The 15721-nt window shown below is 42.7% G+C and overlaps 1 protein-coding gene across 1 annotated transcript in view; it reads right to left on the bottom strand.

Moving 5' to 3' along the window:
- Nucleotides 1-3650, bottom strand: part of SIAE (sialic acid acetylesterase) — a 60479-nt gene extending 56829 nt beyond the window's left edge. The window contains exons 1-3 of the mRNA XM_078883254.1: nucleotides 3610-3650; nucleotides 1117-1220; nucleotides 588-779 (exon numbers count right to left, since the gene is read on the bottom strand). Of these exons, the coding sequence (XP_078739380.1) occupies nucleotides 588-779; nucleotides 1117-1220; nucleotides 3610-3650 (337 nt within the window). The remainder of the gene's footprint in view (nucleotides 1-587; nucleotides 780-1116; nucleotides 1221-3609) is intronic.
- Nucleotides 3651-15721: the final 12071 nt, after the last annotated feature.

Below are 15721 nucleotides of genomic sequence, written 5' to 3'. Positions count from 1 at the left end.
CGGAGTCGGGTTCAAACCCATGACCTCCTGCATACCAGGTGAGGCAGATAACATATTGCCACCATGACGCCCCATCGTGTCACTCCAAGTAAATAAGCGATTCATCAAGACTTTGTCATCCTAAAGTTAGGAGATATTTGAGGGTTGGTCAGGACCAGTTGTGAGTCAATTGTTACCGATAATCATGATACCTCAACCACGACCAGCTTAAGCGCACCAAATAATAATGTCATGCCGGCAATGTTGCATGGGAATTTTCTTCTTAGTGGCTGATTGGCTGGTGTAGTGGGAGTGATGAAATAACCCCAAGCAGCAGTTTTAACGTGAGCGGTATAATCAAACTTTTATTCTCATATCTACTGTGTCTTACAATTAAATTCTGATAATGACATTGATGACCTTACTACAATTTTTGTTTGATAACGGTATTTTATATACTCAAACCCCAGGGTCAGGGCCCTCTAGCGATGCAAGGATAAAGGAGCATTGGCTCCGGGCTTGGCACAAACGAGGGCGCCTCAACGCATATGTTTTATGTCACTAATGAATAAGGAGCCTCCAAGTTGCAGCATGGTGGAGAGAGAGACCTGCCGACACGATGCTCCTGTGCACTTGTAACAAGTCCTTGCTCCTGTTGTAGAGTCTCACGACCACCTTGGCTCCCACGCTCCCGAACCCCCACACGAAGGCACCACGCGGTCCCCTCTGCAGGACCATGTGGTTTCCATAATAGGAAGCCAAGCGGAACGTTTCAACCACGAGCGTGGAGGTAGGTGGGGCTGGGGAGATGCATAGTGACAATAGTTAGTTTATGACGGTTGTGATCGTGCTGGTGATGCTGAGGCTCTTTGGTGAGCGTGCTGGTGATAATGCTGATCGTGATAATGGGTGGTTATCATTGTGATGGTGGTGTTGATGGTTGTGAAATGATTGTGGTGATAATGGTGATTGTGACTGAGGTGGATGTAGTGGCGGTGGCGGTAGTGAGGAACGTATTGATGGTGGTGGTCGTATTGATGGTAGTAATGAAAGCGGAGATGGAGCTGATGTAATGATGATGGTGGTGGGGATAGTAGAGGGGGTGCTGGCAGATTCAGGTTTGTGTCAAGCACTCACAGGTGTTAGGAGGTTCACGTATGCGATTCGCCACCAAGCACTCCACCATCGCCGCCTCGATCAGCACCAACAGCACCACCACCAGTACAGGAATATTCTTCCTGCTGACGTCAATGCAGGTGGGGGCATATATTTACAGCGACTGGATGCTGCTTTCCACTTCGTCGTTAATTCCACTAGAAATTCCTAGTATCAGCTACCTCATGATTGCAAATATACATGGGGATTATATAACAGCATGTCTGTGATGTATATAGCTTTGTCTGTTTGACATGTGGCAGCTAAAACCTGAGAAGCGAATTAACACAATTGATTCTGATGGCTTTGTATTGTAGATAATAATTTCACCCATGGTGAGGTACTATCTCTTTTCATTTTGCTAGGAAAGGCCCACTGAGCTATATAGCTCTTTTTCAGAATCCACCTAGCCACAAATGATAGTTCAACGAGGTGGCTTATCAGAAAAACATTTATAGCAGTCAAATACTTGAAACGCATGTTGATTCTAAATGTGGAGGGAAAAACCGAAGGACCCCGAGAACATTCCACGAGACTACGGCAAGAGAAACATGCAAACTCTAAATACTGTACAGGCTGTTTAAAAACAATAGACCCAATTTCAAAGCAGTATATTTCACGATGGCAACATTTTACAATTACACAAAAAGTTACAAATGGCTTAATGAGTTATCAAGATTGACTAACCATTAATAAATGCTCTATGTGCTCTCCACCTGCTGTACGGACAACATCGAGATGATAGTTGAATTCGTCCCAAACGCCTCTCAAAGTGTCTTTTTCCACTGAAGTTACCGCTGCCGTGATTCAATTTTTGAGGTCATCCAGATTAGTCGCTAATGGTGGCACAAAAGCACGGTCTTTGACGTATTCCCACAAGAAAAAGTCGCAGGGTGTGATGTCTGGGGATCTTGGGGGCCAAGAGTATAGCGCCAAGTCTTGGGGTCCAGTGCGACATATCCAACGTTGAGGCAGTGTGTCTTGTGAATGACTGAGGCTAGGGGCTGTTTGTGCGCTGGGAGAGGCATGTAGCAATAATCATTTGATATTCTATGCCCCGCCCTTTCAAGTGGTAAGAGTTTCATTTATGGGCGGTTCATGGTTGAAGAGATATAGCGATTTCAAATTGGGTACATTTCTTGTAAACACCCTGTATACATCTTCTTGGTTCTTTCGGTAAAGTCACGTAGAAGGGAAGTAATAAAATAATAAAAATAAAACATAATAAAACAATTCTCACGACGTTTCGGCCACAACGCAAGCAGCCGCCCTCAGGCGAATAATTCTTCGCCTGAGGACGGCTGCTTGCGTTGTGGCCGAAACGTCGTGAGAATTGTTTTATTATGTTTTATTTTTATTATTTTATTACTTCCCTTCTACGTGACTTTACCGAAAGAACCAAGAAGATGAATCCCTGCAGTCACGAAAGCTTTAAATCGAAACCCTGTATACAGGCGTCAGGGTCAGGATCGAACCCACGACCTCCTGTATACCGAGCGAGGTAGTTAACATCTCGCCACTGTGGCATTCCAGGGAGTCCTGGGACTCCTGTATGATATTTGAAGCAGATATTAGTAAGGATTATTGAAAGGAGAGTTAACATGCTGCCACCACCACCCTCACTGGGACAAGCGGATTGAGAAACGAATGAATGAACCTTCAACTCTAACACATGCACACTCACGTTCACGCTTGCTCACTTTCACCAACACACATATGTGCACCCATGCAAACACAGACACACACATTCATTCCCAGTGTAATTTTGGGACTCATTACATTACGTGGTATATTGCTACATTTAACCAAATAGTCGAAAACATAGTCTTGTGGTTCTGATTCACTTTTATGAAATGCATTAAACCATCTAATAATAGCATTTTCTGGCCGTAGGAACAATGTTTATCTGAATATTCTAAAAGCAACTAAGTACAAACTGTACTTTAAATTGTTGTTGGATATCTTGGAAGTCAGTGTTCTGTTGGGATACGAGGCAAAACTCAGGAGGGCTCCGAGCTTACATTTTAATCCTGTATAAAAACCTGAAAGACCCACATGCAAAATGTGGTGCTTTTATCCATTCAGTAGCGGTAACTTTGCTCAGCCACCAATTACTACTTTACTTGAAAAATTGTTAATGCAACAAACGTTGTATTGAATTGTATTAATTTCCACTGCAGTGACAATATGCTGGGCACTATTCACGCAGCAATTTGAATTTAGTACAGTAGCATTATTATATAACTTCGCAAACGTTTCTCTACATTTCAATAGACGGGTATATATCAAGTGTTAAGATGCATGTTAGTACAAATAAAATACGTAAATTATCACCCCTCTAACGTGCAGCATAGTAGACGTATTGGGAATTAGTGTAAAATATGTACAGCTCAACATCCGGCATGTGTCTTGTTGTTCACTCGACAGAGCCATAGGAAACGCATCACCTCCTTTGGCGCCGCTCCCCTTGCTTACCTGGAGTCGCCGGGATGTTCATGACCTGCCCGTGACGTCATGGCTCCGTGGACTGCAGATTCCACAGAACCCCAAAAGTGGATTCTGGTGTTCACAGTAAGAACATCACATCTTTGAGTGAACACGAGTGTTGCAAACACATTTTATAAATCGGTCTAATGATTCCCGTATCTCTTATGTATAAAAGTGAATTTTTGTCTGTATGTGTGTGTATCCGCCTTCTCCGTAACGCTTTCATCTGCAAACTATTAAGTCACGTAGAAGGAAAATAATAAAATAAAATAAAAACATAATAAAATAATTCTCACGAAGTTTCGGCCACAACGCAAGCAGCCGTCTTCAGGTGGAGAACAGGTCTGTCGAGAGACAGAGTCATTCAGGTATAAAATAAATTCAATCACGACGTTTCGGGCGCAACACAAGCGTATGTCATCAGGTGGGACAACCACAGCAAGAAACAATTGCTGAAGTGGGCAAAAGGGCTGCTGTAACAAGAGGCTATATAGGTAAGAGAGGGGGGAGAGATAGAGAGGGGGGTGGGATAGGGGGAGGGGAGTGCTGCTGTGGTTGTCCCACCTGATGACGGATGCTTGTGTTGCGCCCGAAACGTCGTGATTTAATTTATTTTATTTTATACCTACGTGACTTTACCGAAATAACCAAAAAGTATGGATCCCTGCAGTCACGAAAACTTCAAATCTAGATCACACCAGTTACTCATTTTGTGCTGAGACAACGTAGGGGATTCCCAAGCGCAGGCCAGATACTCGTCACTGGTGTTGTTGGCTATGAGTGGGAATCGAACTCGGGTCGCCAGATTCGTAGTGCAGCGCACTAACCTCTCCACTACCGCTCACCATATTTAAACACACAACAAATAAACATTCACACGCACCTCCCTGCATTACCCCGTGTCTTCTACATGTCCTTGTGTCTCCGCATAACTGCATCTCCGTGTCCTTTTATACGCATATTCCTGCCTGTCCCTGTATCCTCGTGTCTTTCCGTGCCTCCCCGTGTATTTCTGCGTCTCTGTCCTCACCCAATACAAGTATCCCTCGATTTATAAACGTTCAGTTTTCCGAAATATCGCGTTTAGCGAAATTGACTATGAACACTTTTCAATTACGAAATAAAATTTCCGTGTGAATAAAATATTACATGGCACTCGCCATGAGATCAAACAAGAACCACCCTTGAGGCTGCGTCATCCATTCCCGACATTGTCACGGTATTCCTACAGTGCAACAGTAATGCCTATTATTTATTATTTATTTTTTACCTACGTGACTTTACCGAAAAACCTAAGAGTATGAATCATTGCAGTCACGAAAGCTTCAAATCTAGAATTAATGCCTACACAGTCATTCCATGCTGATCGTTTGGCGAGTTCCCTGAAAAGGGTAATTTGTTTTGTTTCAAATTATTATGATTATTCAATCGTTGTAACATTTACGTTCTTATTTATTTTATATTGTGAAAAGTGATATATGTGTATATTTTTAGGTGAGGAGTAGAGTTATAATGACTGTCCGAAAAACATCCCAAATTTTTTTGCATTAAATTAATATGAAAACCATTCTGCTTCAAGAAAGTTCATTTTTGCCGTGTTTTTTCCGGAACGGATTCCTTTTGTAAATCTAGGGATACCTGTAGTTATATGTCTCCCTGTGTCCCGGTGTCTCCCTCCATATCCCCATCTCTACCAGTGACTCCCCATGTGCATCTCTCTGTATGTCTCGCTTCTTCTCCCCGTGTCCCCCTCGTCTCTCTCCACGAGTGTCTGTCTCCGTGTGTCCCTGCATCTCTTCGTGCCTCTACTGGATCGCCTCGTGTATCTCACCTCTTTTGGTTGCCCCTGACGTGAACGACGGGAGCGGAGACTTGTAATGGGGATATGTCTCCGATTCTGAGAGAAACACTGAGAGAGAATCACGGGGGGATAGAGACACAGGGAAGAGAGAAACAACGGTAGACTTGTAGTAAAGAGAGACACCTGGCCATAGAGAGAGGAGGGAGAGAGAGATTTACAAAGTAAAAGTGTAATGACAGGCAGGTGAGGCATTTGGGGAGTGGTTCTGTGGGGGTATACAGGTGTGTGGCCAGGTATGTGCGGACCTCATTTTTTCACGTTTGCAATTTTGCAGGTTTGCTGAGCATGTATGTGAGTTCTTGGGGGAGGGGAAATCCCTCACCCCAAAAAATATGATATGGCAAGGTAGATGTGAACCTGCTGGGGTTGCAGTGCCAGCAAATTGCTGAGGGAGGGTGGCCTTTGTGTGCAAACTGACCTATATGACATAATTACAATAGTCTGGACCATGCGATAGATTCTGCAGGATTGGAATGATGCCCTGGTGGTCCTCATCTTCACGAGGACAACTACAAGGGCATCTCAGTGTGCTAAGAAAGGTCCTGGCAATGAGTATTCAGCATCACCGAACCAGGCACGCTGAGGAGAGCCTTGCGGATCCCCACTGTGGTTTCAGGCCAGGGTGGTCCTGCACAAACGCCATATTGTCTGTCCATTTGCTACAGCAGATATGTATGAAATTCCAACAGGACCTCCATCTCTGCTTTATTGAACTGGTCAAGGCCTATGATACCATCAATGCCAGACTCGTCGCACTTACAATTGCAAAATGAAAAAAGTTGGGCAGCAACAGCTGTTGCGCCGACCTTTCACCACGGAGACACGTCATGGCTTCACTGCCCCCAGGTCCCTCCACATGCTTCTCCGAAGTTTTATAAGTCCTGGCAAGGCCCAGTCAAGACCCATTTACATCCTTCTGCTGGGTACCGCAAAGTATTCGATCAACATTGAACCTCGTACATTAGGAAAACACAGTCAGGCCTCCAACTTGGAGTGTCTTGGCCTACAAATATTCGTCCAAGGTGTGGGGAATGGAAGTCTTAACATTAACCAAGTGACAGAAAGAGAGCCATGAACAATATCGCGTGAATTCCACATTGAACCTGCCCCTGCGTAGCCAACAAAGGGACTTCGAGATGACAGTTCCTTTATGTGCGTATCTGCATTTGCACAAACGCGTTTGGACGTATAGGTGTGTTGTGATGTTGATATATTGGAGGTGCACCTACTGGGAGACGCCTGCCCCGCCGACATTAGCACGTAAAAGTGCATGGTTTAGCACAGGACATGGCCCGGAGGTTCAAGGGCTCCACAACTTGTCGCTTATTGTGACGGGTGATCTGAACCCGTGGCTTTTGAGCGATTGTAATTGCGGCAGCGACGAATAATGAGGAAGGAGGCAATGTCTTTATTACAGAAGGACAAAGTTATTCTCTCCGGGAAACGACGTCATCGTGATAATTATCACCATCGTTATCCTAATTTTTTTGTATTTAATTAATTGTTTGCTTGTATCTTTATATAATACAAATAGTTATAATGGCGCAGTCCAATAATAATTGTCTTAATAATTTAGCCAGGCGATCGTGGTGGATATGCTGAGGCACGTTACTGTCTGTCTGTTTCTGAGCAAGCTGTCTAGAATTGGGCAACACCTCGCCCAATGTTTACCCAGGCAACTGGAGAGCAGCACAGAATAAGTGTTTCAACCCTAACATTAAAACGAACAATAACATTTAAGAATTACAGTTCAGAGACATATAACATATATACTATTAAAAAGAAAAATAACAAAAAACTTTGATCAATGGTACTCATACTAGATCTGGTAGAATCTACCAGTGCCCAACGAGGCTATTATTAATGCGTTTGAAACACTATGAGCACCAACTGAACGCCGCGAGGGAAATGTTGCAATGTATGAACGACTTGAATGCCATCGATCTGGATGAGTAATTCAGCACTGTCGAGACAACAGCTAGGGTTGGTGAATAATGCACAGATGTTTTTTGTTAAACTCTCTTCACGTGGGCGTTTACGAGAAGCCATACCCTGGTTTGCTAAGGGAATGCAGTACAGTAAAATATGGGATAGTGCTGTCGCCTTGCAGGCGTGGGTTTTCTGTGCATTTTCCGTTTTTTCTCCCATAGCTAAAACAAATACGCATTGGCCAAACTGGTATAGACTACATCCCAATGCTGAAAAAATACCTGCAAATTATTAGTTTTGGATTACGCCTGGGAACATCACCCCCTACTGTAGAGAATTGGCAGGACCTTTCTGAAAACGAGCCATAAGACCAAATTAGGCTTTCCTGCATATTTGGAGTTCGCATGTTAGCATAATTCAAAAAAATCTTCAAATATAAATACAGACACATCTTCTTTAGTCCATCTGCGTCCTGACTTTCCCTACCAATGTTATCCAGTATCATTTGTTTAAGCAAGGAAACTCTGCAGGTCCCGATTCAGGCATAAGCTAAGTTACTGCAAAAGGCCTAACATTGAGGGGCCCCGAAATTCGAAAACATATGTAATATGAAGCTTCAATTTTACATTATCAGTTGTAAAAATAAGATAAATGAGAAAAAAAAACTCTCCTATGGTTATTTTTATTCTGGTATGACAAAAATGTAGAGACACTTGGCCTCTTAAACTTGGTTGGCATAGCTTAAGGCTCCAGAATTGAAACTTGAAATTCAGGATCCCATCAACAAAGTAAATCTTGTTCAACAGATGACACTATATTAACAGATGTTGTTGGCAAGAGCACTCAATACAAACGGTTGGACCCCATGAGCGAATTAATTAATACATTAACTATTGAATGGATTTAACATTACATCCTCGTGGGATTCACGATTAATAGCAAAAGAGATTCACGCCCCTTTTTATTTTATGGACGACGGCCTGCCTCCACCGTGTTTGACCATACTTCACCACGCTGGTTAATGTAGGTTAGTGATATCAACTCGCCATTGTTGTTGACCGTGAATTTGCATTTAACTTATTGCAAACCGCGTTCAGAGCGCTATAAACTAAAAACTAGTTTTTTTACCAACTAGGGCTCGCTGAGCTATACAGCTCGATTTCAGAAGCGACCTGGCCACAAATGTAGCTCAACGAAGTGGCTAATCATGTGGAAATTGATTGTAACCAAATACTCTGAACGCATGTTTCTAAGTGTCCTTCGAAAAATCGGAGGACCCGGAGAAAAATCTATGCGACCACGTGGAGAACATGCGAACTCCAAATATGCAGGCGTCGGGATGGGCCGAGATCGAACCCACGACCTCCTCCATACCAGGTGAGGGAGTTAACATCTCACCACCGCGGCACCCTGGTGCAGTGCGAGTGGTGCAGTGCTGTGCTCCTCCAATTAAAGAGCAAACATTGATTAAATGTGTGTTCAAACCTCCTCCAGCCTTGTTATTGGAATCATGCTTTCGTTCAAAATCAACTGCCTATTTTTTGGTTTGAATAAAGTGCAATGCTTCGCTATATCCACCAGGTGGCGCTACCGCACCGCCGTGATTAGATTTGATATTGACGTGCATATTTTAACTTTATGGTGGGAACCCGGGGTGCCATAAACCCCCGGCTCTCGCATAAACTGCGTTGCGACGTCATTTTATGTCTGTTGAAGGCGAACGATACGGCAATCTATTCCTCTCCACGAGCTCTACACGACGCGCTAATACAAGTTTCAAAGTTTTTGTTTCAAATGCGCATTCGTCCTCGCTGCGCGTTGACGCCATGACAACAGAATGACCGTGACAGGTGGGTCACGGCGTTTATGTGCGCGGTGGGACGGAGTCGTCAAAAATTATTAATTAATGACGCTTTTTACTTCCGTTAATTCGGGACCCCAGGGTCCCACCATGAGGTTAATTTTAATAACATGCGTGTTCAGTACAGATGTGTATGGATTTTCTGTTTGCGCTCAGTCACATATTCACTTTAAGATGTTTTTTGTTCATGTTTTTTGTTTGTTGCGGTTGCACCCGATTCAAGAGCCGAATGGCTCACAGGGCTATACCTAATAAATTAACTTGAACTTGATGTTTGGGAGACTTGGACATTGAAAAAGACAGGGATATGATATTTGGCATTCTAAATGTATTGCTACAGAAGTATACTGCATCTATACTGGACCCAAAGATTGACCAACGTATAAGTAATAAAACAAGTTGCACATAGCATAAGACCTGATGTAACCAGTGATGAGAAGCAAACTGACACTATTTAGACACAACAACATGTAAAGTATGTTGTTCGGAAAAATCGAAAAAAACGGAAAGAGAGCAAGGCCGAACAGAGAATGGCCTGACGACAAAATAGATCGGTGATAGAATGATGTGCACTTCTTGAGCTTATTGGTACAATACAGAGGAAAGTGGAAACAATGACGAAATGTGCAGTGGACACATACGTGCTATCTTCCCATTGATCGTGATGATGATGATGATGATATTTTAATAGATGCTTTAGTCTATTTTATTAAGCAACGAAATATGTCAATGGGAGAGTGGTGGTAGGAGACTTGCAGCAGAGCAAAGAATCCATTCCCTGCGGAGAAAACAAGATATATAGTCAATGCCAGTGAGTGGCGTCTACAAACTAAGTTGCCTCTGTGGTAGCAGTTACATTGGAGAAACCAAACGACATGTCTCGGACCGCATCCGTGAACATAAAGCAGACTTGAAACACGGTAGGACAAACACCTCAGCCGTGGCAGATCACTGTTACAATTCAGTGGGCTCACATGATATTGACTTCTCCAAGACAGAGGTTCTCTGCAAGCCATCTGGCTACCATGAGAGATTCGTTCATGAGGCGATCCACATATACAAACACAGAGACAATTTCAACCGAGAAGATGGATTCTGGCTCAGCAATCATTGGAAGGACGTAATAAACCATTTCGGATCTTAACTGATTATGTTCACGTTTACGGTGACTTTCAGACCGCAGTCCACTCACTGGCATTGACTATATATCTTGTATTCTCCGCAGGGAATGGATTTTTTGCTCCGCTACAAGTCTCCTACCACCACTCTCCCATTGACATATTTCGTTGCTTCCTCTTAGTATCTTTCACGCGACGGTCAATGGTATAGTGTATAGCGGATTGTATAATAATAAATAGTATAAAATTGTAATGTTTAATACAATGTACAAAGTATTATATAGTATCGTAATTGTATAGTGAATATACAGCAGTGTGATATACAGTAGGGTGGGTAGAATAATACATAGTGTGATATTACAATGTATAAGGTGGTGTATAGTAATACAGTATATAATTTAATTCTTTGGTTCTTTCGGTTAAGTCACGTCTAAAGATAAAATAATAAATTAAATAACAACATATTACGACGTTTCGATTGCAACACAAGCAATCATCATCAGGCATAAAAGAAAAAGCAACAAAAATCTAACTAGAAAACTATAGATAGACATACAAGCAGACAGACATCACAAGGACACACAGAGAGAGAACACATATCGGCACAAAGAGAGAGGTCGTTTCTGTGACAGGGCCTTAAATATAGAGAGGGGGGCGGGGGCGGAGAGAGGGAGGGGGCAGAGAAAAAATTCGCATACCAATGAGTAGACGACAACGTGATGCTGGGGTGTGTCATTCAGACTCTGTCTTCTCGACATACCTGTTCTCCACCTGAGGACGGCTGCTTGCGTTGTGGCCGAAAGGTCGTGAGAATTATTTTATTATGTTTAATTTTTATTATTTTATTATTTCCATTCTACGTGACTTTACCGAAAGAACCAAGAAGATTATTCATCTGCTTGCCTCACTTAGAGTTCCAATACTTTTTTTTCAGGAGGGTCCCGTCGATATTTCCATGCATAATCCCATTTTAGTTATTCGTAGGTATATTTTTTCAGCATTGAGATGTTTCGGCCAAACAAAGTTAAAATGCATATTTTTTTTAGCTATGTGAGGAAACCGAGAAAATACAGAGGAAGCCCATGCACAACAGGGCGAGAACATGCATAGGAGCCGTCCATAAATAACGTCACGCACGTAGGGGGGAGGAGGGTCAGACATTTGTGACGATGTGTGACGAGGGGGGGGGGGGTGAAAAATGTGACGTCACATCAAAATGCGCAACTTAAAATAAACAGAGACAACACGTTTTCCTTAAATAAATACACTTTTTAATAAATGTTTTCTCTTACAACATCAGAGTGTAGCGCCACATTAAATACGCACTACAATAACAATAGTTAAAAGAGATTTGAAGCGTGTTTTAATTTTGGGGGGGGGGGGGCAGAGCTTTGTGACGTCATATTTGAGGTGGGGGTTGACTCTTTGTGACGCCGTGTGACGAAGGGAGGGGGGGGTCAAAAATCGTCAAAAATCGAAGGACGTCATTTATAGACGGCCCCATACTCCACAACATAATTGCCGTCACGATGCCCCAGCCTTTGTGAAATCCGTGGTTTTACACCAATTAACAAGACTTTGCCAATAGTTTTTTTAAACACGTGTAATGTTCAGTCGCCGAGGTATCTCATCATAATTGTAACACGTTTGGAAATCTATGCAAACGCAAAGATTATGCAGCACTATCCAACATTTGATCGTAAATATGTACAGTACCATGACTACTGTAATAGCCCAGAAATGTGTGTAACGCCCGTGACGTCACTCCACGTGCCGCACCCCTCCCCCCCGTCATTAATAATAAAATAATCATGAGCAAGTGGATTTTCACACTCACGCGGAAGAGGGTCGAGCGGAAAGATATATTTTTTCGCAAAATCGCTTCAAATATGACGGTTCTTTACAGAAAGTGACGCTGAAAAATAAATCTACGCAGCACAGTGCTACATCCATACGTGACGTTACTGTAAAGGAGCCCTCCGCTCATTAATAATCATGAGTGGAGAAACATTTTTTAACGCAAATTCTCTTTAAATTTGACGTTTATTTATTGAAATGTTATCAAATAATTAATTCGACGCAGCAACAAAGTGCTTTTGGTGTCTGTTTATTTCTTCAGCACTTGAAACAAAAGGTTAGTCAAATTTTTACTTCTAAATTATGATAAAACTTAACAAACGCTGGCGATTTGTGGAATAAGCATTCACTTGACATGTCGCTGGATTATCTATGGCGACATGACAAAAATGTTGCATTGAACATGGCTCTGCACGACATCAACGCGATTCTCAAACAACATGGATTGTCTTGCGCATCAATTGGTATTCCGCAATCGATAGGACATCCAATCAAAGCACTGGCAAGAAGAATAAGAAGCTGAAACTAGAATTTGCTCCCTTAATGGGCAAAAATTTGAAGCTTTCAAAGCAATAATGAGAGCTGTCGACGATGAGCATGTCCACAACAGACTTTTCTACTTAGATGGTCCTGGCGGCTCTGGAAATACTTTTTTGTACTCCACGTTGCTGTCATTTGTTCGTGCAAAAGGTCAAATCACTCTTTCTTTTGCGACCACTGGAATCGCAGCGACTTTACTGAAAGGCGGACGAACTGTTGACAGCGGATTCAAGCTTCCAGTTCCCCTCCTCGACACATCTTCTTCGTCGATGAGACTGAATTCGCCACAAGGCGAAACCCTACGACAAGCTTCACTCATCATCATTGATGAAATTACGATGCTGACAAAGCATAGCCTTCGATGCATCGATCAGCTGTTGCGCGACATCATGCAGATTTAAAGGCCGTTTGGTGCAAAAGTCGTCGTAATCGGTGGCGATTTCAGACAGACTTTGCTGGTTGTAGCAAAAGGCACCCGTGTTGATGTAATCGAGTGCTGCATCAAATCCAGCGTGTTATGGCAGCGTTTGACCAAATTGACTCTCACGGAAAACCTTCGGAGTGATGGTCAAAATGAGCATAGCAATTGGCTGCTGAAAGTTGGATTGGGAACTTTTCCCGAGATATCTGGAGTGCCGTTAGGTTCCAATGAAATTTCACCTCAAATGATGACGGTTGATGATCTGGTCACCACAATGTACGGTCAGAACTTGAAACACATGCCTGCTGAATAGCTTGTGAAAAGAGCAATTCTGGCACATACCAACAAGGACACTCTCGAAATGAACCGAAACAGCATCACACAGGTGTCCAGAGATCTCCGAATGTATTACAGCTCTGACTCGATCATGTCGGAAGATCCTGCGGACGCATTTAATTACCCTCCAGAATTTCTTCACGATCAAATGCCTTCAGGAATGCCGCCACACACATTGGCACTGAAAACTGGCGTTATCAGCATGCTGCTGCGAAATCTGAACCCGAAGAACGGCCTTTGTAATGGATCGCGTTTGATGGTCAAATAATTACAAAATAACTTCATCACCGCAAGAGATTGTATCGGAATGCAACCGAGGCGAAATCGTTTTCATCCCGAGAATCGACCTAGCTCCAAGTGATGTCACTCTTCCTTTCGTATTGAAACGACGACAAATTCCGATAATTCCTGCTTATGCAATGACGATCAACAAGTGTCAGACTTTTGAAAATGTGGGCATTTATCTCAATGAACCCATATTTTCTCATTTACGTGGCTCTATCTAGATCTAAAAATCCTCAGCGGATCAAAGTGTTCATCAAGGATCCTCAACTGCAGGGGAACCTTTTGAACAGTAATAAGAGATTCACACAATATATTATACCAAGCAATGTTGCAAAGTCCTGATTTTATTTTTTTAAGTTAAGAAAAATGTATTTAGTACAACTATTCCTAAAAAAATTACAATCACACAAGAACACGTAAATATAAATCTTTAATATTACAGCTTCCATGCTAGGACGGGCAAAAGGCTAGTTTAATTTAAAGGTTATAATCACATCATGACGTCCTTTTTACTTCTATGCCTCAATAGCGTTACGGAGATCGCGTAGCGTGAGGGTTCTGCCTTTGTAGTGACGGTTGTAAGTTGACGCCGAGGAGGGGGAAGGAGGCGCCTCGACCCCCCCCCCCCCCCATGTAGAGTGACGTCAGCCGCTAATTATTATGAATGGGGGGGGGGGGTGTCCATTTGGAGGACGTCACCTTATAATGATTATTAATTAGGGGGGCTGCTCGATGTGGAGTGACTTCACCTGCTCATGATTATTGAGGGAGGAGGGTGCTCCATGTGGAGTGCAGTCACCTGCTCATGATTATTAATGAGGGCGGCTGGTCGATGTGGAGTGACGCCACGAGCGTTAAGGGCATTCCTGGGTGATTATAGTAGGGATAGTTTTGGGGTTTTTATGATCCTGTTACAACATCGTTTAATACGTTGGACGTGTTTTTGCGATCAAAAAAGGTGGCGTTACTTGATGCCAATTGTGACACTATTCTTTATCGGCAAACAAGTAAAGGCGTTATGTAAATATTACATAATTTCCCACGTCACGCCTTCATAATAACGCTTGCTGCCGTTTTTGTCTGCTCGGAGAGTTTCCCTTGAAAAAGAGCTGTATAGCTCAATGGGTTATTTACTCTGGTCAAATATTTATGAAAATCAAAACAAATCTAATTTGATTTTAAACTTTCGTGACTGCAGGAATTACTCTTTGGTTCTTTCGGTAAAGTCATGTAGAAATAAAATGAATTGAATAATATAATTTCGACGTTTCGATTGCAACACAAACAATCGTCTTTGTGTCTATGTTGTGTGTCTCTCTCTGCTTGTGTGTCTGTCTATGTGTATCCGTGTCTGTGTTTTGTTTCTCTCTAAACTTTAGTTCTACCTGATTACTATTGCTTGTGTTGCAAACGAAACATCGTATTATATTATTTAATTTATTTTCTTTCTACGTGACTTTACTGAAAGCACCGAAGATCAAATCTAATGGGTTTTTTTCAGGTTTTTTTGGAGGAATCAATCATTTCGGAATGCATCCCGATAATGAAATGTTTGACTAAAAATCATCGCCAAGAAGGATTGTGAAAAACCACTTAACACATGATCACTATTCCTCAAAAGTAGTCTTTCATCGTGGATCCCCGTCTCCACGTGTGAGTGTGCATTGTCTTCCTTCCATCGGACTCCCCCCCCCCAGATCCATCAACCACCAAACGCCTCCTCGTTTCACGTGAGCAGCAACTGTATCTATTCATCCACCAGGGGGGTCTCACATTCAGAAATTACAGGGGAAGAGAACCACGAACAGCACTGAGTGTTACAAGGATTACATACTAGGTGCGTCCAATGTATTACAAAGCCAGGACCCATGCTTAAAGAGGAACATGTTGCA

Source organism: Lampetra fluviatilis, chromosome 70 (genome assembly GCF_964198595.1).
Source record: "Lampetra fluviatilis chromosome 70, kcLamFluv1.1, whole genome shotgun sequence".
In the NCBI taxonomy this organism is placed as follows: Eukaryota; Metazoa; Chordata; class Hyperoartia; order Petromyzontiformes; family Petromyzontidae; genus Lampetra; species Lampetra fluviatilis.
The sequence above is the reverse complement of the archived record's forward strand: the minus strand, read 5'-3'. Positions and strand labels throughout refer to the sequence as shown.